Consider the following 26,971-nt stretch of genomic DNA (forward strand, 5'->3'; position numbering starts at 1 on the left):
CTCTGCATATATACGTCATAGGTGTTCGAGGTGCCATGTCGTGACATAATGCCGCCAGTGTGGATGTCGCCATTCGAAATGCATTGTGGAATGTTTTGACGAGACGTAACGTGATGGTCAGTGTGAATTGGTCTGTCCTTTTTTTCTTCAGTGTATACATACTGATCAATTGATAACAAACACTTTAATTCAAATGCTGAAATACCTTTCTTATGTGATGATATGGTTTCCCGATTACATCTAACTACAATACTTAAACCAATTAATAAATGTTTTAAAGCAATATTATTGTAGCGCTTTAAACCACCAGCACATCTTCGGTTTCCGGTTGTGAGTTGCATTGGTGTCGTGTTGGTTGGTAAGAAAGTTGGTTTTCTAGAGGTTGGTAGCCCGTAGTCTAGTATTGTGATTTGTTGTGTGCGAAGTTCTAATAGTGTAGAGGTTATGCCTGTGGAAAATATGGAGGAAGAAGGATTAGATAAAAATCCGAATCTTATGCTAGCGCAATGGCGATTCCTTTTAAGCCTGCCAGAGCACACAAATGATACCCAAGTGAAACACCAATTGCTGGAAGCAATTACTCGTGACAGTGAGTATCATGAGCAACACTGCAAGTCATGCCATGTATTGTAGCTGTATATTTGTATTCTTTTATAATTTTAAGTTGCACATTTTCTTCTCTATCACAGAGACGTTTCATAAAAAACAGTAGAAATTTTTTGGATATGGTTTCTGCGTTATTTGCTGTTTGTGGGGTCACTGGCTTCCTCACTGTGTTTGTTTATTGGCCTCATAACAATGATGTTAGACATCCAAAAATTCCTCGACAATTGCTATAGCATTCAATAGTTCCTAATACTGTTTCTTACCGCCGTTTTCAATGGCTTTCCAGTAATTTTTGCTAAAGGTGCAGGGGCCCTGAACTTTACAGCTAGTCACTATAGACTAAAAGCACAACATTACTGTGTCTTTTCTATTTCTCTTTGTATTGCTTCTGCCTCATTACTTCTCCGATTCGTGCTTCTGTGCAGAATTTTGGCGCCTCTTGTATTAAAGAAATTGCCCACTGTGTACTGTTAGGAACTTCATTTTTTCATGTAGACTTAAATAGATTATCTTGTTCTATTATTATGAGAGTGTATCTTAGTTTACAGATTATATTTTAGTGATTGCTGCTTCGATACAGATCTTCTGCTGTGAAGTGGTTATCTGCTTTCTGAACATTTAGTGGGCTAGTGGACAAATTCATTACTTGTTGTTACTGGTAACCCTTTGAAATCACTAAATCAGCTGCTACTGCTTTGATGTATTATTAAGATGCAAGCAACCTCTACTTGCATACTTAATTTATTTGGAACTGTGTGGTTTTTCTGATCATGCTACATAAATCCTTATGATGGTGTTATGATCATAGGTGAGCATGAACTGCTGTTCTGCAATGTGGCAAGCACTGGCCCCATTTCTGTTGCAAGCGTGACTTGTTAATTTCCACTGAAATCACTAATTGCCCAGATTGTTTGTAGATAGGGCATAAAGTATGCGGAGATAATGAAGACAGCTGTCATGTGGTAATCCACTACACTCACTCATCTAGAGAGTAGTGTTAGCATGTAGTTGTGAATTTATGTACTGTGTCGGTAACTTGGTATAGTCCACACATTCACATGACCTCTTACTTCTGAAGTATTTGTTTACAGAAGCACAGTTAGAGGACGAAATGAGGTATTGCGAAGTCAGCCGTCATGCAGAAATATATAAGCTGGAATAAAATGTATGGGAAATATAGCCTGGCTTGCTATTAAGAGCATTCACAGTGGGCATTGAAACTAAAGATGTCAAGACTGTTTAACGGAGAAGTGGGTGTGTCAGGAGGGCTGCTACTATGAAAAATACAAAAGTCAGGAGGGGATAGCAGTACAGTGTAGGAAATGAGTGGAATTGCTCAGAATGACTCCAAAAGAAATTATGTAATTTAAAAATGTTTATCATCATAATTAGAATGTTGATAAATGAATTATTAAGAAATTCAGTCCCTAGTCATCGTGATCTTGGCAGTTGCCATAAATTACCTAGTAAGGGAATCAATATGGTGCCACAGTAAATATCTGCAGGATTGTGTCTAAGAGATAGTTTGGAAAGTTTCAAAACTCTCGTCCCCAGAGGGGTTGCTTGTGTGTGTCTGGCAACAGTTCCTGTTGAAGTATTTTAATCATTTTGCTTTGTCATTCGATAGCGCATTGTTTTTGTTCTGACAATATATTGGCATATAGTGCTGTCTAACTCGAAGTTTCCTTACGTATGTTATGCATGAGAATGAACAGTATATCCGTATAGCATGAGGCCACAAATTCAAATTTTTCTGCACTGAAAAGCTAGAGGGAGAATTACTGTGATCACAAAATCACCTGCCAAGGTGTACATTTGTTTTACTGAGCAAGTTTACTTGTTGTCACAGCAACAACAACTTAGTTTAAAGTTCAGAATGGTGAAACCTGGTGTCGTCTGCTCCCACAGTTCTCTGAAGAATGTTATGTCCATATTCATTAGGTTGTGTCCAGTTCTCTTGCATATTTTTCTGTGTTTCTTTGTAGGGAAATTATCAATAGTCTACAAACTTATTATTCAGACTTTGCAGCTTTATCCTATACAATATTCTGTGTACACTCAATTCTTAACATGATGGATGTACAGGTTTTGCTCATTTGTCGGGAAAAGTTACGTAGTGGGTCCTCCCCTGCATTTTTTGTAGTTTGTGTGCAATATATGTACACAGAATGCATGAGAATACTCATTGGTGTCTTGTCCATTATCTAATGTGCGGTTTCTGAATTTACTTTGCGGCTTTAGCTTTTATGATGAAAAGTGCATTAAATATAGCTTAAGTATGACACAAATGTAAACATTAGTCTATGTTATAGGTCAGTCTGTTAACACAACCTATAAGTGGCATTTATATTTGTTGGATTAGCCAACTAACAACCAGATTATCACCTTAAGCTACAACATGGACATAGAGCTGTGCTACACATCAGTCGTTCGTTGCAACCAAGAATTGGGAGGGGGAGGGGAGGTATTAATACAACACTGTAGCCCATTTGTCTTCTAAAATCATAAACTTGTTGTACATTATCAGAGTTTCATATTGAGCGTGATATTTTACTTCATCAGGATTCTAAATATGTATTCCTGTGTTCTGAGAATATTTAACATACCCAGCAACTAATGGTCAACTGAACCTACCAGTATCATATGGTGGCTTCATCCCCCCCTTGACATAATGACATTGTGGCATGTGTCAGCAGGAAGAGAACAGAACAGTGGCATATTTGTTTTGTGTCCATTATTTTTTGGGGTGTGGATTGGAGGACACACTGGTCTGTAGTGCAGCCTGTGGTTTAGATTAGGTGTATTGGCAGCATACTTAGAAAATGTAACAAATCTACTTAAGAGACTGCCTACACTACGCTTGTCTGTCCTCTTTTAGAATACTGCTGAGTAGTGTAAGATCCTTATTAGATAGTATTGACAGAGTTCAGCGAAAAAGTTCAAAGAAGTGCAGCACGTTTTGTATTATCGCGAAATAGGGGAGTGTGTGTCACTGAAATGATACAGGATTTGGGGTGGACATCATTAAAACAAAGGCATTTGGAATCTTTTCACAAAATTTTGATCACCAACTTTCTTCTCCGAATGCAAAAATATTTTTTGACGCCAATCTACATAGGGAGAAATGATCACCATAATAAAATAAGGGAGATCAGAGCTTGCGTGGAAAGATATAGGGGTTTGTTTTTTTCCCCATGCTAGACAAGATTGGAATAATAGAGTATTATGAATGTCGTTCGACGAAACCTCTGCCAGGCACTTAAATGCGATTTGCATAGTATCCATGTAGGTGTAGATGAGGTTCAACGGTAATAATTGGGTTGTATTTGCAAAGCCAAGTAATGTGAATATAAAATCTCAGTTGTGGTGAAATACTGGTAGGTACCACAGCCGAAGCTGTAAACTGATGTATGTTGCCAACTGTTTTCAAACATCAGGCACTGTGTAACAACACATTCCTTTTGATTGTAGAAATAGAATGGAAATGAATAGTCTTGAAATAGAGACCGAGGTAATAATGAGACCTCAGTAATGTCAAGAGGTCTGAAACAAAATAATTGGCAGAATAACAGCAAGAAAAAGGAAATGTTAGAGTAAGAGAACATTCTCAGTCTATCACCAGAGACGGAGGCTGAGGTGGTCTGGTTGGCCACTGGTAGAAAGTGTCATGACTGTGGATTATTATTATTGTTGTTTTTCATTCCTATCGCATCAGGGTTCGTTGTTAAGCATGTTTTTTGGCATAAAATTCACTATATTATCATCTTGATGACGTTCGTAGATTTTTAGTCCAGTCGTGAATGTGTGCCACAAACTTTCCCTTTATCTTGATGTACCATCTTTAGTGGGTATGTCTTTCTGAAGATACTTAGCGTATTATGGGAGGTATTGAACATTCTTCTTGACCAGAGCTAGTGCGTGGACATTTTTCTTGATTTAAATTTAAAGTGTGTCATCTTGTAAAATGTGGATCAACTAAAAACTGGGGTAGACCTCTTAGTTACATTTTAGAAGAGATTGTTGGGAACTAGAAGAGTACATACTAGTTTTCAGTAGTTGTTTATGCTATGTGGCTGTTGATACACTTAAGGTAACCATCTTTGTGGATTGTTTTGTGGGAAACAAATATGGTGTGCATACCAACCTTCACTGCAGACAGCATGGTGAGTCCAAACTCTTACAGTCCAAGTAGGCTATTGTACCAGAGGGAGGGATGTCAAAGAAAAGGTCCAGGGACCTCACTTATCTGACTAGATGAAAGGATGTTTAGAGTATTTGGAGGAAGACGCTATATGAAATTTGGCCAAATAAATAGTAACATGGACATTTGAAATTCAACTGTTTTCTGTTCAAGAGACAATAAATTGCAAAACTTTAGGAACTAAAGGTAGGTTAATGAAGGTGGAAAAGGAGTTATAGATTCAAACGGGATATAGTAAGGCTATCCAAAGTGCGACAAAACAGAAAAACCAAATAGAATCAGAATTGGCACACGTTTTACTACAGAGAAATAGCTAGACAGAAGTTATGATGTAGGCGTTACTGCAAATAGTAAAATTAAAAAAAAAAAAGAGGCAGATAATGAAGGAAGATGACAGAATAAAATAATGGTAAAAAAAGGAATGTTCCATACCTGTCATTCTAGTCTCTATGCTAACGTGTTCATATTCAGATGAGGTGGCAGAAGTTGTGGTTATTTGATTTATTGTTTATTCGTTCCACCATCTATCCACGGATCATACAGTGATAGATTTGTCGCCATAATACAAAGAAGTTAAGTAGCTCAAAAATTTACGTGTAATCAGAATATAAAGTATGCTGTATGGGGATAGGACGGGTCTGTCATGGCCTTGGTCAAGGAACCATCTCTATGAAGAGTTACTGGAATGGATAAATGACACCAAACCCACTACAACGTGGTATTGGGGATTTTAATTCCAAAGTAGGATGAAAACTGTAGTTTGATAGGTCGTGTGTTAGTAGATATGCCAGAAACAAGAGGATGATGCTCTTTATTACATTATTCCAAAAGAAAACAAATAGAATATTGATTTAGCAAGTACCAAATGGAACTAAAAATTCAACAGAGTACATTTTATCAACCAAAAATTATTCAGGTTGTGACAGTCTTAAACCACGTATGAACTGAAAATGATAATCAATTCGTAAAACAGAGTAAAAGTAGGTAACAGTGTAGAGAGAAACCCTGATCGGGTAGTGTCGGAAATTTGTATTATGAGAATTTACTGAAGGATAGGACAGATTCGGTCTATTAAAAAGTGAAGGTTGTATAGAGATAGACAAAGTGGTGCAACTATCTAACAAAGGTACTTCACCAACAGCAAAAGATGTTGCTTTGGTGAACACAGATAAAAAGAAAATGTCTAAAATCTGTTTCGGAGAAAGTAGCATTTAAAGTAAATGTTTCTTGGAATGTGAAAGAATATACCTAATTAAACAAATCTATTTGGAAATGTCTTCAGTATGATATCAGAAGGTGTAATGAAAATTTGATTAGAGGAATCATTGGAAACTATAGGGCCTAGAGTATGGGGGAAAATTACTGTGCAGACACATCATATTTAATCAGTTACCCCCAGTAACTAACAACACAGAGAAATTCGTACATGCATTCAGAGATTCCTTCAAATCACTGTATAATTATAGAATATTCAGGATCACAGATTGCTCATAGTGTAATGAGATTCAGGAAATAATGCCAGATGAGATATGTAAAGCCATTTGATGTAAATAAAGGAAACACACCAGGAGATTGTGTTTAAGTCTAAATTATTGAAGCTGGAAGAACGGTAACATGAAAGGAACTTAGAGAATATCTGTGGAGCAAGGTGCAAGGTGATTCACAAAAACTGAATAAATGTTGTAATAATTCTGCTTCACAAGGAAGATAGTAGGTCTCTCTCTCTCTCTCTCTCTCTCTCTCTCTCTCTCACACACACTCACTCACACACACACACACACACACACACACACACAAACTGTGGAAATATCAGCCTCATTTCTGTAATGTATGAGATAGTTGGAAGTAAAGACTAACCATCTGGAGCAAGGGGGGATATATCAGATTTGAATCAGCTCAAGGAACAAGTTGGCTTTAGTAATGATTTAGTCCAGCAGATTCCAAATCACAAAAACTGTTCTCAGCAGTCCTAGAGAAAGTTTTCAGACCCTTAAACTGGGAAACTGGAGGATAACATAGTAGTGGAATGTATATTCTGAACAATCTTCATTTCACTGGTGAGTGCACATACACTTTTACAAATAATGCAAGAACTAGATAGAGTAAGTTTAAAAATGGGCCTGAAGTTTAATTATAAGATTAAACCACTGTATAATCAAGACACAGAAAATAAAATTAACTATTAATCCAAAACCAGTTGATATGGTTTAGTATTTAGGGAAACTGAAGACCTATGAATGGCTAGGAAAAGAAACAAACACAACTGAGTGTCCTATAGAGCTTTATAAAAACTAGAGCTCTCAAAGCTAAGTTTCCATTATATGTGATATAAGAAGTTTCCAATCAGTCTTATGGTAGTGAGACAACTTTTTACTGTAAAAACTGTTAAACTACTATGAGGTATTCAGTGTTTAATGGAGAGGTGCATTTTAGGAATTATTGGGTGAGACCAAAAATAAGCAAATTGATCAGGAAACAAATTGATGATGAAATGAAATTGTAGTGAAAGTCTTGTAACTAGACGAATTTTTGGTACAGGGATAAGGCAGTTATTCAGTGGATTCAAAAATAGAAGAAAAGGCTGATGACTACCTAATGAAAGTTTAATTGATTAAAGAAGGTGCTAGAGCCACATGGGCACATATGACTTAAGTCTGAAAAATAGAGTAATCTAGAGGAGGCCTTTATGCAGCAGCAGCAGCAGCAGCAGTAGCAGTGGGGGTGGTGGTGGTGGTGGTGGTGGTGGTGGTGGTGGTGATCCCTTTCTTGACTTACAGGATGCCATTTATTGTCTTCGACTGAAAGTTTTGAATGTACATTACCTCTATCTATACCACAATTAGTCACTTTTATTGCATCAGAGACAGTATTTTTCCTTTAATAACATTTTTCTGATTGCTTACCATGTCATCCTCCTGTTATTTCTCAATATCTTCTCTAATATGCTCTCTGTAGTTATCTTACATTCTGAGAGAAAGAAATTCAGAAAGAGAAAGTATTGGGTGATGGCAGTCAGTCGCCGGCCGTGGTGGTCTCGCGGTTCTAGGCGCGCAGTCCAGAACCGTGCGACTGCTACGGTTGCAGGTTCGAATCCTGCCTCGGGCATGGATGTGTGTGATATCCTTAGGTTAGTTAGGTTTAAGTAGTTCTAAGTTCTAGGGGACTGATGACCACAGCTGTTAAGTCCCATAGTGCTCAGAGCCATTTGATGCCAGTCAGTCAGTTTGTGAAAGGATCTTGATTTAAATGCTGTGTGTGTGATATCTTCACTTGATTAAAAGGTTCACTGTATTGGAATGTAAATTTATACACACTCTGCATCTATATGCATGCTTTCCAAACTGCTTTGAAATGCATGGCAGAGGTTACTTAACGTGGTACCTCATGTTAGCTTGTTAGGTTTTTTCTGGCATTAATAGCTGTGGAGAATAGGTAGAATGATTACGTAAATGCCTGTGTGTGTGTGTGTGTGTGTGTGTGTGTGTGTGTGTGTGTGTTGGTTGTAATTAGTCTAATTTTGTCTTCACAGGCCCTATGGGGGACTGATTCTTCACTTAATATTGATTCTAGAAGTTCTGTAAGCATGTTTTCATCGGATAATTTGCATTTATCTTCAACGGTGTTCCAGTTCAGGTGTTTTTAACATTTCTACGACACTTTCCCATAAGTTAAACAGATCTGTGACCATTAGTGCCCCCACTTCTTTATGTACATTGTACATTTGATATGGATCCCATGCACTTATGCATCCCATCTTGGAATATTGCACAAGTGAGTCATAAGCAGTCTCCTTAGTAAACTGACTATACTTTCCCACTATCTTGCCAGTAAACGATGGTCTGCCACCTGCCTTCCATAAAATAGAGCCTCTGTGATTGATCCCCCTTCAAGTTCTACAAATTGTTATATTTAGGTATTTATATAAGTTGACTGGTTCTCATTTTAAATAATTGATGTTGTAGTCATTGGATACCAAGCTTTTTTTCATTTTGTGAAGTGCATAATTTTACATATATTAACATTTAAAGCAAGTTGCACGTATTTGCTTCAAATTGAAATCTTGTTAAGTTCTGACTGAGTATTTATGCAGCTTTGTTTCAGACAGTACTTCATTTAAGGTAACTGCATCATCTGTGAAAAGTCTGAGGTGCTATTAATATTGTCTGCAAGGCCATTGATATAAAACATGATCTGCAAGGGTCTCAAAACACTTCCCTTGTGCAATTTTAAGTTACATATACATCTGCAGTGACTCCTCATCCAAGATAACATGCTGTGTCCTCTCTGCCAAGAAATCCTCATTCCAGTAACAAATTTTGCTTGAAGCCTCCTATGATCGTCATTTTGATAAAAAGCGTATATGTGGTACTGAGTCAAATGCTTTTGGGAAGTCACTTTTTGGAAGTCAAGAAATAATGTATTTACCATGTCATTCTGTTAGAGATACCTCATTACATCATTTGAGCGGAGCTTATATTGTAGGATTATACAACAGGTAGGTGTCAGTGTGATTGGATGTTAGTTTTGTTGATCACTGCTGTTACCCGTCTTCTAGGCAGATGTGACCTGTGCTTTTTTATTTTATTTATTTATTTATTTATTTTTTTTTTCAATCACTGGGCTCAGCTTTTTTGTTCAGCAGCTGTACAATATGTTATGGTTAAAACAGCAGCTGACGGTAATAATCTGTATCACTTGTCTTTGCAGTGGTGCAAGAACTAACCTGGGGTAGTACATGTAAAGGAACATTTAAAAAATGGGGTCCAGTATTTCTGATTTTGTTTTGCCACACACAGTTTCAGTTCCTGTATGATCCATGAGTGCTTGGACACTGATTTTGGTACCACTGACAGCCTTTCCTTATGATCAGGATTTCCTTAGTTTTTATGAGATATTTTGGTAGGATTCTGTTACGGTAATTGCTGTTTCTTTACTAGTTTCTTTACAGTGACTGTACCTGTATACCAAGGAGGATTGCGTCCACCATGGACAGTTCTCCTAGGTACATACATATACAGTGTATGGTCAACTATTCCTTTAAACTTGAGACTCAGGTCTTCCACATGCTCCTGCCCAGAGTAAAATATTCTTAGTTTCACTCTGACATATGACCCTGTGTCTCTTCATTTTACTCACTAAATATGTAAATCTTGCTACTTAATTTAGCTGTCTTTCTACCTGCTTAGTTGTTGTTGTTGTTACAGCTGCCTCATTGTCACTGATACCACATACGAAATTGATACCATGAAAGAGATCAGGTCTAATCGTTATGAGTAGGCTCCTGAAATATCTGATATAGGTAGTATTCAGAGAATGCATTTTGTACTGTTTTTCTGTGAGTCTTGTCACACCTCCATTTACAGAATTGTAGTTTTCCCAAGCAATTGTTGGATATCTAAAGTCTTCTCCAATGATGACAATATGACTGGGAAAATTCGTACCAATTTAGGTATAATTTCTGTCAGTTTAGGTATAATAAAGTGTAATCCAGTCCTCATGTTCACTATAATAATAAGTTGCCATTTCAGAGAATCCTATGTGTCAGTATAAAAATGTGTGGAGTGGAAGAATGATATTACAGATATTATATGCAGCATTTTTTATAAAAAAAAGTATCATTCTTATCAGAATGCAATAACATTATACTAATTGTACAGGTTACATGCTGTATGTGTGAACAAGGGCATACTTCGATATTTTAGCACATTACTATGGGAAATTGGCAGAACTTGAAAGTAAACTGCTTTAATTGTGTCGTTACTGCCTATGTAGATATCTCTTACGCCAGTAGCCTGAAACCAATTGTGTTAACATTACTGTCAATCTTTCACTTCAGTTAAAGAGTTGATAAAAAATTGAACTCTCACCTTTTCCAGGCAACTGTAGACCTCTTTTGCTCTGATCTGTATAGCTGCAGACTGCATGATGCCATTGGAAATATTCAAAGGATGAAAAACTTAAACCTGTTGTGTATACTCGCAAGTGTTGGAGCAGCCACATGATACTTTCTTGTAAATATCTTTAAAGTAATTGTAAACTTGATAAGGCCACATCTCGGGCACTTAGCAGCAGCAGCAGCAGCAGCAGCTGCTGCTGTTGTTGTTGTTGTTGTTGTTGTTGTTTGGAGAATACATGCATGTGAAATACTCCCAAAACAATGAAAAATTTAATGAATAATATATATGTTCTTAAGCTTTGTTTTACTAATTTTCTAAAAATCTTCAAACCATGATATAGGCCCAGTATTTGTGCAGTGTGGACGTGGTTGAGCATTTACGGGATATATTTGAGAGATTTGTTTGTGCCATAGGGTATGCATTTGAAAATTAGTGAACCATGAGCAGCTGCTAAAAAGCCATGACTCATTCTTTCTCCAGATATCTTGTAACAATTTTGAGGTTATAACAACACTAGCTTATAGAACTTCATTCACTTGGTGTACCCTGCATGAATGTTAACACATTTCCCATGACTAATTCCCTACATAATCTCACAGTAAGGTTCAGTTGCAGGTTTCCCATTGTTATTTAGACAATGCTAACTGGCAGTAATAATCTTCTTGACACAAAGCAATGATGAAATGCATCTTCATCTATGTCCTCTTTCATTTCCATAATATGAGTACATCGCCTTTGTATAGACCCTCTACATAGTCCTTCCACCTTTCTGCTTTCCCTTCTTTGCTTAGGACTGGTTTTCCATCTGAGCTCTTGATATTCATACAGGTGGTTCTCTTTTCTACAAGGGTTTTTTTAATTTTCCTGTAGACAGCATCGATCTACCCCTAGTGATACATGCCTCTAAATCCTTACATTTGGTCTCTAGCCATTCTTGCTTAGTCATTTTGTACTTCTTGTCAATCTCATTTGTGAGACATTTGTATTACTTTTCACCTGCTTCATTTACTGCATTTTTAGATTTTCTCCTTTCGTCAATTAAATTCAATAGCTCTTCTGTTATCCAAGGATTTCTACTAGTCCTTGTCTTTTTACCTACTTCATCCTCTGTTGCCTTCACTATTTCATCTCTCAAAGCTACCCATTCTTCTTCTGCTGTATTCCTTTCCCCTGTATTTAATCATTCCCTAATGCTCTCTCCGAAACTATCTATTACCTCTGGTTTTTCCAGTTTATTCAGGTCCCGTCTCCTTAAATTCCTCCTTTTTGCAGTTTCTTCAGTTTTAATCTGTAGTTCGTAACCAATAAATTGTGGTCAGAGTCCACATCTGCCCCTGGAAATGTCTTAAAATTTAAAACCTGTTCCTAAATCTCTGTCTCACCATTATATAATCTATCTGAAATCTTCCAGTGTCTCCAGGCCTCTTCCACATACACAAACTTCTTTCATGATTCTTAAACCAAGTGTTAGCTATGATTAAGTTATGCTCTGTGCAAAATTCTACCAGGCGGCTTTATCTTTCATTCCTTACACCCAGTCCATGTTCACCTACTATTTCTCCTTCTCCTCCTTTCCATACTGTCGAATTCCAATCCCCCATAACTATTAAATTTTTGTCACCCTTAACTATCTGAATAATTTTTTTTATCACATCATAAATTTCTTCAATCTGATCGTCATCTGCGGAGCTAGTTTGTGTATAAACTTGTACTACTGTGGTAGTGTGAGCCTTGTGCCTATCTGTGCTACAATAATTTGTTCACTATCCTGTTTGTAGTAGCTTATCTGCGCTCCAATTTTTTTATTCAATAGTAAATCTACACCTGCATTACCCCTATTTCATTTTGTATCTATAAACCTGTATTCACCTGACCAGAAGTCTTGTTCCATTTCCACTGAATCTGACTTTAACCTATCCATTTCCCTTTTTAAATTTTCTAACCTACTTGCTCAATTAAGGGATTTGACATTCCATACTCCAATCCGTAGAATGCCAGTTTTCTTTCTCCTGATAACAATGTCCTCCTGAGTAGTCACCGCCTGGGAATCTGAATGAGGGACTATTTTATCTTTGGAATATTTTACCCAAGAGGATGCCATCATCATTTAACTGTACAGTGAAGCTCCATGCCCTCAGGAAAAATTATGGCTGTAGTTTCCCCTTGCTTTCAGCCGTTCACAGTACCAGCACGGCAAGGCCGTTTTGGTTAATTTACAAGGTTAGATCAGTCAGTCATCCAGACTGTTGCCCCTGCAACTACTGAAAAGGCTACTGCCCCTGCTCAGGAACCACATGCTTGTCTGGCCTCTCAGCGGATATCCCTCCGTTGTGGTAGCACCTATGGTACGGCTATCAGTATCGTTAAGGCATGCAAACCTCCACACCATTGGCAAGGTCCGTGGTCCATGGTTTATGGGGGATGGTGGGGAGAGGGAGGGGGAGGTACGTACAGTATATACACAAAAAAGATTAATTCATGAAATCTAAAACTGCAGTAAGTTAGAATAAATTTTCAATAAAAGTACCATGAGAGTGTAAATTGTATCTACACTGGTATTCTGATAAGTTATTCTTTGTATACAAGAGAAAAGTGTAAATGTTTAAGTTGATTACTGTTAATGTTTTTAGGTCAATAAACTATTGTCTGCAGTGGGCAAGTTTTTTTGTGTTTGTAATAATTCTAATAACTTTCTTTTGAAGTACCAAAATCTCCTGAACATGTGTGTTATTCAGAATGAGATTTTCACTCTGCAGCGGAGTGTGCGCTGATATGAAGCTTCCTGGCAGATCAAAACTGTGTGCCCGACCGAGACTCGAACTCTGGACCTTTGCCTTTCGCGGGCAAGTGCTCTACCATCTGAGCTACCGAAGCACGACTCACGCCCAGTCCTCACAGCTTTACAGTTTGGAAGGTAGGAGATGAGATACTGGCAGAAGTAAAGCTGTGAGGACCGGGCGTGAGTCATGCTTCGATAGCTCAGGTGGTAGAGCACTTGCCCGCAAAAGGCAAAGGTCCCGAGTTCGAATCTCGGTCGGGCACACAGTTTTGATCTGCCAGGAAGTTTCATGTGTGTTATTGACCCAAAAATGAAAACCTCTAAGACATAATAGTGTGAAAAAAGCAAAATAGGATGATGATACATAAGTCAATGGTACATGTTTTTTTAACAATTACACCCCACTAAGAAATATTTGTGCTTACATATTTAATATGTGGATCCCAAGACAACTTACAATTAATAACACCACCTAAAAACCTTGGCACTACCTGAACAATCTTCTACTGGCTAAGCTCTTAATATAGTTTGAGTTTTACTCATATAAAATGACAAATAATTTATCATTAGACTAAAGTACAAAGATCCCAAACTCAGTCTTGTGGCATGCCACCCGTAATTTCAGCTATCTGTGATCTCTCCTTTTCACTAAACATAATTTTTTTACCATTGTTAAGAAATGATTAAAAATGTCACTAACTTTGTTAATTATTCTATGATAAACTAATTTGTTGAGAAATGAATCATGCTCTACACAGTTGAAGGCCTGGATAACAAGGGAAGGTCATGGAGAACAAATTGTATTGTATTGTATTGTATTGAACTGGGGACCCAGAAATGACGGAGAGGCTTTGTCCCCGCCATAATCCGCAGTGGTACACAATCCCACAACAGGCTACAGCAGTCCACTCACCCCACCACTGCCCCACTCCGAAGCCAGGGTTATTGTGCAGTTCAGCTCCGAGATAGAAAGGTTGATCCTCCCCATCTGTGTCATCTTGGATTAGCAATTGATATGACACCTCACCTGAAAATTACAACAGTGTTGGCATAGAAAAGGAATATAAAGAGCAAGGCTATGTTAAAAAAGTTTGAAAACAAGCTAAAACAACAGTATTTTGTCAAACACACAAATTCTGCAGGATATTATACATTGTGAATTAAGTGATCATTTTATAGTAAAGAGAGAGGAAACGGCATTAATAAATGACTGCAATTGAGACTTGTTCACTGAAAATAAAGAAGAGAATTCACTGCTGTTCAAAGCTTACAACTTGTGGGTAAAGAAATTTAAATGTAAGAATAAGATCGTCTGTCACAAAATAACCCACAAAGTTAACAAGTAGTTGGTTGAAGGGAATGCTGATATTCAACAAAAAGTTAATCAGTTCATGAGAGAAGTCAGGTCTCTCATTGAGGAAGAAGTGTCACCAGCTCAAACAATTAATGCTGACCAGTCAGAATTTGGTAATGAGTTAAGATATGGACAGACTCTAGGAGTGAAGGGAAGCAAGCATGTCTTTGGTGCAGTTGGATCCATAGTGGCAACCACATAATCTTATACGATAATATCTAGGATTATGATGAACGGTATGCAGCTACGCAGTTTACATGTCCTTGTATCGGAGGCCACCTGACTTTCTCCTGCAAATGTAAATATAAATTTGCCAGACATCAAGGTGCTTGCTAGTAAATCTGCTAATATGACAAAGAGGGATTTAAAAGTCTTCCTATAACATGTGATGTGGCCACATATACAAGTAAAAAACATCCTGGTGTATTTCAAACACCCTTGAAGTACTGCTTTGAAGAAGGATTAATGGAAGGGTGTTTCCATGAAAACTGTGACCAACCTACTTTCATCCAATGTGCACACGGCAAGAACTGCCTATGTATTGGCCACGCCATTATTGTTGACTTGCATATCTTCTGCCTCCAATAGTGTAGTCAAATAAGTAAGCTCTGTTATAGTGTATTTCATGTCATATCATTGACTATTTGTCTCAAATAATCAATTTGTGTAATAAATCATTCATATTGTAATATTCTCATTGTAACTCTGACAAGTAATATCGCCTGTTCTAATAGTCCATAGCAGGTACAATTTTTATAGCGTACGTATATTTTTTTGCTGTATTAACTGTGATATGTATGAGTATAATTTCCGCTGCAGCATATCGTGACCTTCCCTGCAAGGTCACTAAAAGTTACAAAACTGGTAATGGACGACACATTCTAAAACTTTTGATCAAACAACTGTCAGAGATACTGGGTGATGACTAGAGGTGCAATTTCTCTTTCCCTTCGTATAAATGGGCACAACTCTCTGTAATTTTAACTCCTCTGGAAATACACCTTCATGTAAATATTTATTAACGTAAACACACACACACACACACACACACACACACACACACACACACACACACACACAGAGAGAGAGAGAGAGAGAGAGAGAGAGAGAGAGAGAGAGAGAGAGAGAGAGAAGGCCCAAAATTATTTACAGTACAATGGCTGGTGTTACCTCCGACAAAAAAATTTCTTTCAGTGCGTAGCTTACATTATGACATTTTACAAGATCAGGTACAGTTTCATGAGGCCTAATAATGCTTTCACAAATTTCATTAACATGCTATAGACAAAAGTTATTAAATTCAGTTGGTGATAACTCTTCAGCCTCTGGCCACTGGGTTTATTAATCCACACTTCCTTGCATTTATTTTTGGATGAATCTGTATGAAACAAGTTGTGTTGTTTCTTAGCCACATTGAATGCATGTTTATAATTCTTTTGAGTACTGAAGTATCTTAGCTTAGCCATATGTGTGTAATTTATGAAAATCTAAACATAGTAACAATCTGTTTTTCATATTGGCTGGTTGAAAATTTACCATGTATTTGTGTGCCTATGCTTATTCAGATTACATGTGTTGGGATTGACTTAACATTTGTACTGAGGAAAGTTGGACTTAAAAATATTTTTAAAAAAACATGAAAAATCTATCAAAGACTATATTAGCAGAACAGTGACTATTACTGTTAAACAAATGATTCCAGTCATAACTCTTGAGTGAAACCATAAAATTAGAAATTTTTTTGTATGTTATTGGCCTTGAGATGGCCACATTAGACTCTTTGAGCTCTTTAGACTTCATATTAGGCCTTCTCATTTCCACCAAAACCAAATCGTGATCTAAAGAAGCAAAAACAGCTACATTAGAACACATTAAATCTCTACTAACATTTGTAAGTATAGTGTCAAAATAAGCAATTTTTCTTGGAGGTTTACTGTTTAACAAATTTTTAAATTCACTTACATAGTGTGTCTTTTGTTACATCAGATACAGGATTTATGTCACCAATAATCACTTTATTATACTTTTTCCACTAAGGACTATGAAAATAAAGAAATACTAAAGTTTTTTGTAAAAGATTAGTGGATCACCATTGGGTTACCTCTAAAGTGATACAATAACAATTTTTAAATGCTCTAAGTATATAGCTGTAGCTTTAGAGAGCAACTCATTACACACAAAACGTGGACCTAATCGAATGTTACCATTTATGAAAGCTATTTTGTCTAAAATTGACGTAGTGAGACCGTGGCTGTGTGCAATTAATGTAGGTTGATTCTTACAAAGAAGAAGACAGCAACCAGCCACTATCAATACTGCTATTTATTTAAGTAAATAGCGCTGTAACTGGTTTAGAACTGGCAAGCTCATCAACAGGCGGTTGTTCACATGATTTGCAAGAAACACTTTACATAATCGTCATTTTTCGATTTTTATTCTTCCACTGTGGCAAAATATTCTTGGTGTGTTGGTGCCATCGAAAATTCCGCGTGATTTTGTTGCGAAGTTGCAGGATTGTATTTTCTAAATATTCCAAAATATATGCAGCACTTACATAATTCGTACATCACCATATTCTGCAAAGCTATACACACACACACACACACACACACACACACACACACAAATTATATAAGTGCTGCATATATTTTGGAATACTTGGAAAATACAATTCTGCAACTTCGCAACAAAATCGCATGGAATTTTCGATGGCACCAAGAATATTTCGCAGTGGAAGAATTAAAAACTTGTCAGTTCGAAACCTGTTGCAGTGCTATTTACTTAAATAAATAGCAGTATTAATAGTGGCTGATTGCTGTCTTCTTCTCTGTAAGAATCAACCTACATTCATTTATGAAAGGTTTCTCACTATTATTTGACCCCACCCCCCCTGAATATGCTCTATCTGCTGAAACTGTTAACTGGAATGAATCTAACATATGACAAGAAATTTCTTTTCCTTTACACCAGTGCTCAGTTAAACATAATGTATCAATCATATTCTCATTTTCAAAATCATTTAAAACTACGTTTTCCACTCATACTTTCAACATTGAGATAGCCTATCTTAAATATCAGTGTTCATGAATAAGCTGTATTATAAGGTCAAGCATTATTCCCGACTCATTATTCCTGCTATTTTTCTCAAAAACAGTGACTAACTTCATAGTAGACTGTGTCACAAAGTGAAAACTTCATATTAGTCTTTGCCACAAGGTGAAAACTTCATACTACACAATGTCGCAAGGTGAAGCAGTATGTACAAAATTGCTAATGCTAATTTGGTTCAGACCATTGATGTTTTCCGTGACCACCTTCATGGTATTTGTATGAAATATCGCTTATCTTTAAACTGGTTCTCCAGTGTGAATCTGGATAAAGCAGCTAGGCCCTGGCCTTCTTTGTTACCTCTAAAAAAATTATTTTCCTTAAAACTAAACAGTGTTGGTGACTATAACCTATCAATTTGTGCTAAGACTAAATTATCAGCTAAATTTTTGATTTCTCCACTCAAATATTTTTTTCCAAGTTCATTCATTTGGAGGCCGTGAATGGTATGAAGTCTTTTACCCATATCAGTTATATTTACAAAAGGGACATATTTAAAGTACTTGCAAAATTTCTTCATGTACTCGTACCGTTTACACGTTAACGTGTGACCAGAGCAGAAGATCCTGCCAAAACTGTACTGAGAAGAGTATAATTTTAGTGTTTTGTAGTTTATGCAACTTTTTAAGTTTCCCACTACATCGTTTGTCCTAGCAAGAAAACCTGCCATTTCAGTATCATCTGTTTGTGAAAAACTTACCACATCATATTTAAGTTTTGCATTAGGTTTTTTCGTGGCTGAGATACGATGGCTCCAACTGTTTTCAGTAATATCCTATGTTGATGGTATAACCAGCTGGTGGATAAAGTCATAGTTAACCAAAATAATGTGGAAAGTTGTATTCAGTAACTCGACAAATGTAGTCTGGTGACTTAATTCTGACTGGTGAGAAATCACTTATGGGGTTCCCCAAGGCTCAATCTTAGGTGTACTGTTGTTCCCCATTTATGTAAATGATCTTCTGTCTAATATGCATGAAGCAGAATTAGTTCTTTTTGCAGATGTCACTAGTATTGTAATCAATCAAGCATACATACAAAACAGAAGAAATAGTAAACAGTGCTGTTAAAATTATCATTGACTGTTTTTTGCGAATGGCCTCACCCTTAATTTTAAACACATAGCATATTCAGTTTCACACATATAGGGGTACTACACCCATGATTAGTGTAACACTTGTTAAGGAAATAATAAATAAGATGGAAACTTCAAAATTCTTAGGTCTCCATAGTGATGAGAATTTAAACTGAAAAAAGCATGTTTTGGAACTCCTAAGACAACTTAGTTGAGCCACATTTGAACTTAAAATCATTACACATCTTGGGAAGAGACAAATCAGTAAGTTGACATATTTTGCATAATTTCGTTCAGTAACGCCATATAGAATAATGTTCTGGGGTAACTTCTTTAAGAAAGGACGTCTTCATTGCTCAAAAGTGTCCTGTAAGAGACATCTTGTAGACATCCATTTAAAGAGTTTGGCATTCTGACTACTGCTTCACAGCATTTTCCTGCCATCACAAAGTTTGTTGTAAATAATCCACTTTAGTTCAAAAGGAACAATGATGTACATAACTACAAAAGCAGAAGGAAAAGTGACTTTCATTACTCCTCATTAAAGTTGTCTTTTAGCACATAAAGGGGTGCACAGTGCTGCAAAAAAATTTTTAAATAATGTACCCAGGGTTATAAAATGTCTGACAGATAGTAAAGTAAAATCTGAAAACAGAGTTTCTCCTTGTCAACTCCTTCTATTCTGTAGAAGAATTTCTGTTGCTGGCATGTGTAAAAGGTGGTGGGTAAGAATTACTCACACACATCTGCAGAGAATACAAAATATGTTTGTAAATGTCATCATACAGCCATATTTAAAAATTAAGTTGTGATGTGTATATAAAATGACTCGTTCCACATCATTACGATCTATCCTGCAAATGATCCATGGAACATGAAACAAAGTAACTTACTTTACTTCGTTGGCTGTTGGTGTAGACATGTATTTTCATAGGCCTAGGTCTGTGTTTACTGCATGGTATCTATGGGCTTTTCATTTTGTTACTTACATTGACATTTGGTCTAAATTTTTTACTACACTCTGTAATCACTTCACTTTCATTAGGGTTACGTGAATTAGGCTGTGTAACGTCTAAGCCTACTTTGTTTTCTTCTGTAACCTCATGATGTCTAAGGACACTAAATCTGTTTTTCAAGGATGGGTTGCTGCCTCTGGATTGCAAGGTCCTGGGTTCAGTTCACAGTTGGGTTGGGGATTTTCTCTGTCCAGGGACTGGGTATTTGTGTTAACCTCATCATTTCTTCTTCTTCATTTTCATCATCATCATCATGTGTGAGTGTGAGTAGACTGGATTGTGAAGAGAAATGGACTGTGTAAAAATTGGGACTTGGTACGGGCACTGATGACCATGCAGTTGAGCACCCCGCAAACCAATCATCATTGTCGTCATTTCAAGGATGGAAAATTTACATGCTCTTTCTTCAGCCTAGGATTGCAAATTTTTGTGACGGGAACAATCTCCCAACATCTTTGTAAATTGTCATTTGTCCTACATTGATTGCTGGTTCTGACTAAATATTTACTAAGGTAACCCCATTTTCGGATAGTTTGTCGCTTAGTTCCAAATCAGTCACTGCATATTTCTTTTTCAGTTTCTCATTTTCTTTTGCTAAAGCTAAGTTCTCCTCTATAACAGTGGGTAAAATAGCTTGTTTTGGAAGCTGGGGGCTCAAGAGGAAAATTAGACGAGAGTTGTCAGCTTGTACAAGGGAAGTAGTGTTAGTGGCTCCTGTGACATTGTGTTTTATTGCCTATGTTCACAGTACTGTTGTTAGTTGGTGACACCAATGAATGTGAAAGCAAAAAACCCTGGTTGTCATGACAAGACAGATCTGTAGCTTAGCCTGTTTGAAAAATTGCCACTGACATCATGGTATGGTCGCCATGTTGTTTAGACTGTTTTTTGCTTTTTTACTACATCAGTGGTCAAAGCTGATGATTCGTGTTGAATACCCCTCTTGATCCAAAGTTGGAATCTTGTATTTCAATTAGGTATTTTTCCTCAGTTTTCTCTCTAATTTGCAAACTAGCTAAAAATGTTGTTTTTGTATGGTATGTTAAGAGGTTTGCTTGGTGTGAAGTTGAACTGCTGCTGCTGCTGCTGCTGTTATTGTTGTTCAGGATTGTGTGTTGTTCACGTGTTAACAGGGCATTGTATGTCGGTCAGCTTAGTTACTATAACAGTATACTCTCTGCCTCTGCCTCTGTGTGTGTGTGTGTGTGTGTGTGTGTGTCATTGAGACTACTTCTGCCTTCAAATGATCTTAAAATGTATTATTTAATTACAGACATGGCACCATTCTATGAGGAGTGCTGCAGTTCTCTTGGCTGGCCACTTGATGAAGAATTGATGTCAAGAATGCAGGCAGCCAATACCCAGAGACTCAAAGAACTAGATGAAGCAATTGAAGATGCAGAGAAAAATCTTGGTGAAATGGAAGTAAGAGATGCTAATTTGAAAAAGTCAGAGTATCTCTGCAAGATTGGTGCGAAGGTATGTAACGTTGTAGCTGAAAATCTCTCTCCCATGTTCTGTTTGGGAAAAAGTGTTCCATAATGTTTTTGTTTTTCAGGATTTATCATTGCAGTGTTTTAGGAAAACATATGAAAAAACGGTCTCTCTTGGAAACCGTTTGGACATAGTTTTCCACATAATACGAATAGGTCTGTTTTATCTGGATCATGATCTGATAACTAAGAATATTGACAAAGCAAAGAGGTAATTTATAAATTAATTAGTTAAATTCTTAAATTTTTTGAAAATGTTGAACTCAGCTTTGCAGGTGTTGTGAATATTTGTTTCATAGGAATATTTAGTGGAATTTGTTGAGGAAAATTTAGCGAGAGAATAAGGAAACAAAGTCAACTGTTGTGTTTCTGAATGATTGGAGGAATAAAAAAAATAATTCTTTGTGTTTTCTATTTTTTTGAAAGTTTGATAGATGAAGGTGGTGATTGGGACAGAAGGAATAGGCTGAAAGTTTACCAAGGAACATACTGTATGGTTATCAGAGATTTCAAAAGTGCAGCAGCTTATTTCCTCGACACAATTTCTACTTTTACATCGTATGAACTGATGGACTATAATACATTCGTGCGTTATACTGTTTATATTAGCATGATATCACTACCTCGTTGAACTGAGGGACAAGGTGAGTATTTGTCATACTTCTCATCTAACACACGTTACCAATTACATCAGTATTTCGGTACTATATATATTGGTTCTTAAATTCTATTTTAGTTTGAATATATTTAAGACAACGTATGTCTCACATTTGTTAAATATTTATTCCTTTACAGATTGTTAAAGGCTCAGAAATTCTTGAAGTGTTGCATTCAAATACAGATGTGAAAGATTATTTATTTTCACTGTACAACTGCCTTTATGCTGATTTCTTCAAAAATTTAGGTAACTGGTTTTGTGAAATATATATTTATTGTTGTGAAGATTGTGTGAAAATTTTGTTTAACACCTGCAATTCTTTTCACAGCTCATGTTGAGGGACTTCTTAAGAGAGACTATTTTCTGAATCCACACTACCGCTTTTATGTACGTGAGATGAGGATTATGGCATACTCGCAGCTATTAGAGTCATATCGCAGTCTAACACTGCAGTACATGGCTGATGCTTTCGGTGTTACTATTGACTATATTGATCAGTAAGTGAAAAAAATTTGTTTAATGTTTTATCACAATTTAACTTTGGAAAATTGTGGGTAAGACAGCTGCAGCTGTCATCCCCTCTCTGCCCCCCCTCCCCCCCCCCCCCCCCCCTCTCTCTCTCTCTCTCTCTCTCTCTCTCTCTCTCTCTCTTCCCCCCCCCCCCTCTCTCCCTTTCTCTCTCTGCCACATGTGTTGTAATTATTGTTAATTTCAGTAATTGTTTTACAGGGAACTGTCAAGATTTATTTCTGCTGGAAGATTACATTGTAAAATTGATAAAGTTGGTGGAGTAGTAGAAACAAATAGACCTGACTCAAAGAACTGGCAGTATCAAGCAACAATTAAGCAAGGTGATATTCTCTTGAATCGCGTGCAGAAACTTTCGAGAGTGATAAACATTTAAATCCTTTGGCCGAAGTGCATCAGTCATAAGTGAGAATAATAACTATAAATTAAATAACTTGTTGTGCTGACTGCGTGGTTTCGTGTGACTGTTGTTAACAGTAATTTTCATTTCCATAACATCTATGTCTAGAAACTGCAGTGTTGTACTGACTTAGAGATGTGCAAATAGTTTAATCACATGTGACTTGCAAAGTTTTGCAAATCTTCTGGTAATGATTTGTAATTTATGGAGCAGATGGGTGATTTTTTTTTTCTTTGGAAATCAGTCTGTGTAAAGTAACATGTACATGCACGTGCTCAATGTGTGTTATTTTTTGTTTCTATCAGCTATTTTAACAGCATCTTAAAAGAAAGTCATTGGGTGGATGGTAGTTTCATCTGATTGTACACCATTTTGTTTGATGTCCTTTAATTTTTGCTTGACTTCAGTTAAATGTCAGCTGAATGTCTTATTTTGTTTGCAGAGCAATGCATAGTGTAAAATATTGTTTAGATGCTGTTACATGGCAGTGTATTAGTATTGTCATCAAAGTTTTCATTATTAGAAAGACTTGAATAGCACTATGAAACATAAGCATTCAATGTTTAAAGTTCTGTTAAATGCCTTGTAAAAGCAATGAAAATAACCTTTCTCAGACACTTGCATTGCTTCCATGAAACTCATGCCCTCTCTTGGTACAAAAATATTTATTTCACTATCTCTGAAAGATTGTTCAATATAATGTCTTTTGATTCCACGAAGAACAATTGCCATTCAGTGTATGATGTGCTTCACATGTAATGTTTCCATTAACCTGCAGTGTTGTTTCAAAAGCTTTACATGAAAAGCTAATGATATTCAAATTTTCCAGTGGTGAACTAGTTGAATTTTTTCATATGGTGTTTAACGCCCTAACAGTCATGATAAATTTGTCATTCAGGTTGGTACTTTCAAATCTAGGCATGTTATCAAGAAATGGAGAATACGTTAAGAGTAAAGCTAATTGTGGCTGCTTTACGGAACAAGTAATAGAAACAAAGATGCTGTTGAGAAATGCATTACATCAATGAAATGTATTAAATTGGTAAAAATCTAAATTGTCAGAAATGTTATTCTATGGAATTTGTTTCACATTAGACAAAAAGGGCATGCCATTTAATGTGTCAGATATTTTCACCTTTTTCAAGACTACCAGCTTCTAAATTTTGTTCTTTGCTTACATTTTAAAATAATTTTAATTATTATGTACAGAGAACTTCAAATGAAAGTACATACACACAGTTTCTTTTTGTAATAATTATTTTAATTGTTTAAGAGTTGTGTTTGTGTATCTGTTGTAGTTTAATGATAACATTAAAATCAATAACGATATTTTTTAAATCATGTTTAGTGTGTTAATAGCTCAGCCGTGAAGATATCCAGATTTGTATTTAATTTATTATTACCATAACTATGCTTAAAGAGTGCAGAATGTTGATGGATATCAGTAGACAGTATCAGAACTGTTTCTTCACATCAGCATATTCTTCTCCAAGAGTAAAAGTTTTAAGAAAAGTCATTTTACCACACCAGCGTTTTGTGGTGTTGGACGTGATTTTAATTTATATTTTTTAAAAATTTTGAGCTTGGTTCAAGTGTTCAATTTTTATTCTGTAAAAGCTTACTTTCAAAAGTGAGTAAAAGAAAAACTGGTTGATATATTACATTATGTAATATGGCATACAAAGAGCTGCCTGTATTTTGTTTTGTTTTTACACTAATGTACACTGAGCAGTAAATTTAGTTCTAGTTCTTTATATGCAGATTTATTCTGATGTTATGAATAACTTGTCTGTAAATTTACAGAAACATCTGGAAGCCTTGGTATTACATGCAATCAAAAAAAGTATGAAAGTAAATTACAATGAGTTTGTATATGTCTGTGTTTCATTTTGGTTTAGTACTTACTTTTTAAATACCATATCTGTCAGGCAATTTATGTGTATTTAGAAATTGTTCATGAGCCGTTAAGGCAATTGAATAATTTTTGACTGGAGAGGTTGTCTACTCTTAGAGATGAAAAATTAATAGTGGAACTATTAGAATTAAAATACAAACTCCCTCTAGCAGTACAGAAACACTACAGGAATGTTTGAATTTTGGAGGCACAAAATGAAACTCCTTTATTGCCAGGAGATTTTTTCAGAGATTGGAATAAGCTGACTTTAAGATCCTATACTGTGACTAGAGTATGTTGTCACTGTGGGAAATAAAAAGGCCACGTAATTTTAGAAACGACAAAACAGAAGAAATAGTGTAATAATGTACGGAAAGTTGTGGTTGAGAATAATGAATTATTTAGGAATAAAAGAGACAACTCACCAAAAGGCAGAAGTGCTGCATTGTTGACAGATACACACACAATAGGTACAGAGCTTTACTTTGCTAGCTTTCGGAATGGAATTCCCGTCTCAAGCTGTAAGAGAAAAACGCACCACACCACAACACAATACACAACTGTCTCCCTACATCATAGTGTGTGTTTGTGTTTTTCTCTTACAACTTGAGAAAGGAATTCCATTCCAAAAGCTAGCAAAGTAAAGCTCTGTACCTTTTGTGTGTGCGTGCGTGTGCGCGCGTGCGTCTTTAAACGACACAGCATGTCTGCCTTTTGGTGAGTCGTCTCCTTTATTCCTAAACAATAAGAAGAAACAGTATGCTTCTCATAATACTTGCACCTCTATTTTTAACTTTATACATAATGAACTTCATGACTGTTTTGCGCACTGACAGATTCAAGCAGCAAATAATTTAGGGTGTTCTTTTACTACCCCACACATGGCCTTAAAGTTGTGCTCCTAAAATGTATAGTGTGTATAATGCCGAACTATACACTGTCAAAAAGTTAATTGAGAGGATAAGAAATTAACCTAGCATAGTTGCCATCTGCTCAGACTCTCTCTGTTCCCTCTATCCAACAGTGGAAATCTACCCAACACAGAGAATTATTCAAAACTTTCTAGACACTCTCCTGGATATTTAAAACCAAAGGAAGAAAATACCGGTGCCTAGTTGAAAGAAACAAGCAAAGCAGCCAAAGAGCCCTGTAGTGATGGCACAGTACAAGACATATTGTATTTACCCCATTATAAGACAAGGTTTTTTCCAAATTCATTATTCAAAAAATATGGGGTTGTCGTATATTCGCAGGCTAAACTACTACTGCTGAGGACAACATTTTTATGTTATGTGAAAGATTAATACAGGGGTTTTCTTACATTTAAAAATGGAGCTTTGGCAATTGATGTCACTGAAGATTTATTCTGAAGAATTGTGAAAAGTCGTATTGTGTCACAAAATTTCTGACAGTGGCGTTCATACTCCAGCTGTTGGAGCAATCGCAGGCAATGTCTAATAAAGACTACAATTTGTTATAATTGACTACTATTCAATACATGCACTTATTTGTTTCACGGCCAAAGATATTGAGAGGACGAACTTCCATGATACTGCATCAGGGAGATTAGAATCTATTCTACCTCCTTGTTCCACATAGACACCGTTCTTTTCTAAAATATACATTATTGTTCATTATTTACCAGGATTGGTTGGAGAAAATTGTTACAAAAGTAATGATACTTGTTAATTAGCTCTATTGAGCAAAATGTCACAGTGATTTTACCAAAATATATTATACTTCAGCAAAAGTAAAAAGATGGCTATTTTCATAGTCGCATTTTTAAAAAAAATGGCAACTAAATATTTTTCAGAGTTACCTGCCTTTTCATCTGTAGTTGGAATTGAATTGACTATAAAATTGGGTAAATACTCAACAATGGCCAGTGGCATACTTAAGTGTTTCGTGCAGCAATATTGTCAATGCTCACATTGATGATATGACGGGAACAAGAGGGGGGTG

At 36.3% G+C, this 26,971-nt stretch overlaps 1 protein-coding gene across 1 annotated transcript; it reads left to right on the top strand.

Moving 5' to 3' along the window:
• The first annotated feature begins 361 nt into the window (after window positions 1-361).
• LOC126469987 (26S proteasome non-ATPase regulatory subunit 6-like) lies at window positions 362-24,989 on the top strand. The gene is given in 8 exon segments (XM_050097434.1): window positions 362-589; window positions 21,310-21,515; window positions 21,595-21,740; window positions 21,956-22,156; window positions 22,158-22,173; window positions 22,325-22,433; window positions 22,516-22,684; window positions 22,917-24,989. Coding segments are annotated over 8 exon segments (1,167 nt in total). The 5' UTR covers window positions 362-444; the 3' UTR covers window positions 23,092-24,989.
• Window positions 24,990-26,971: the final 1,982 nt, after the last annotated feature.

The sequence above is a fragment of the Schistocerca serialis genome, chromosome 3, assembly GCF_023864345.2.
Source record: "Schistocerca serialis cubense isolate TAMUIC-IGC-003099 chromosome 3, iqSchSeri2.2, whole genome shotgun sequence".
Taxonomy (NCBI): domain Eukaryota; kingdom Metazoa; phylum Arthropoda; class Insecta; order Orthoptera; family Acrididae; genus Schistocerca; species Schistocerca serialis.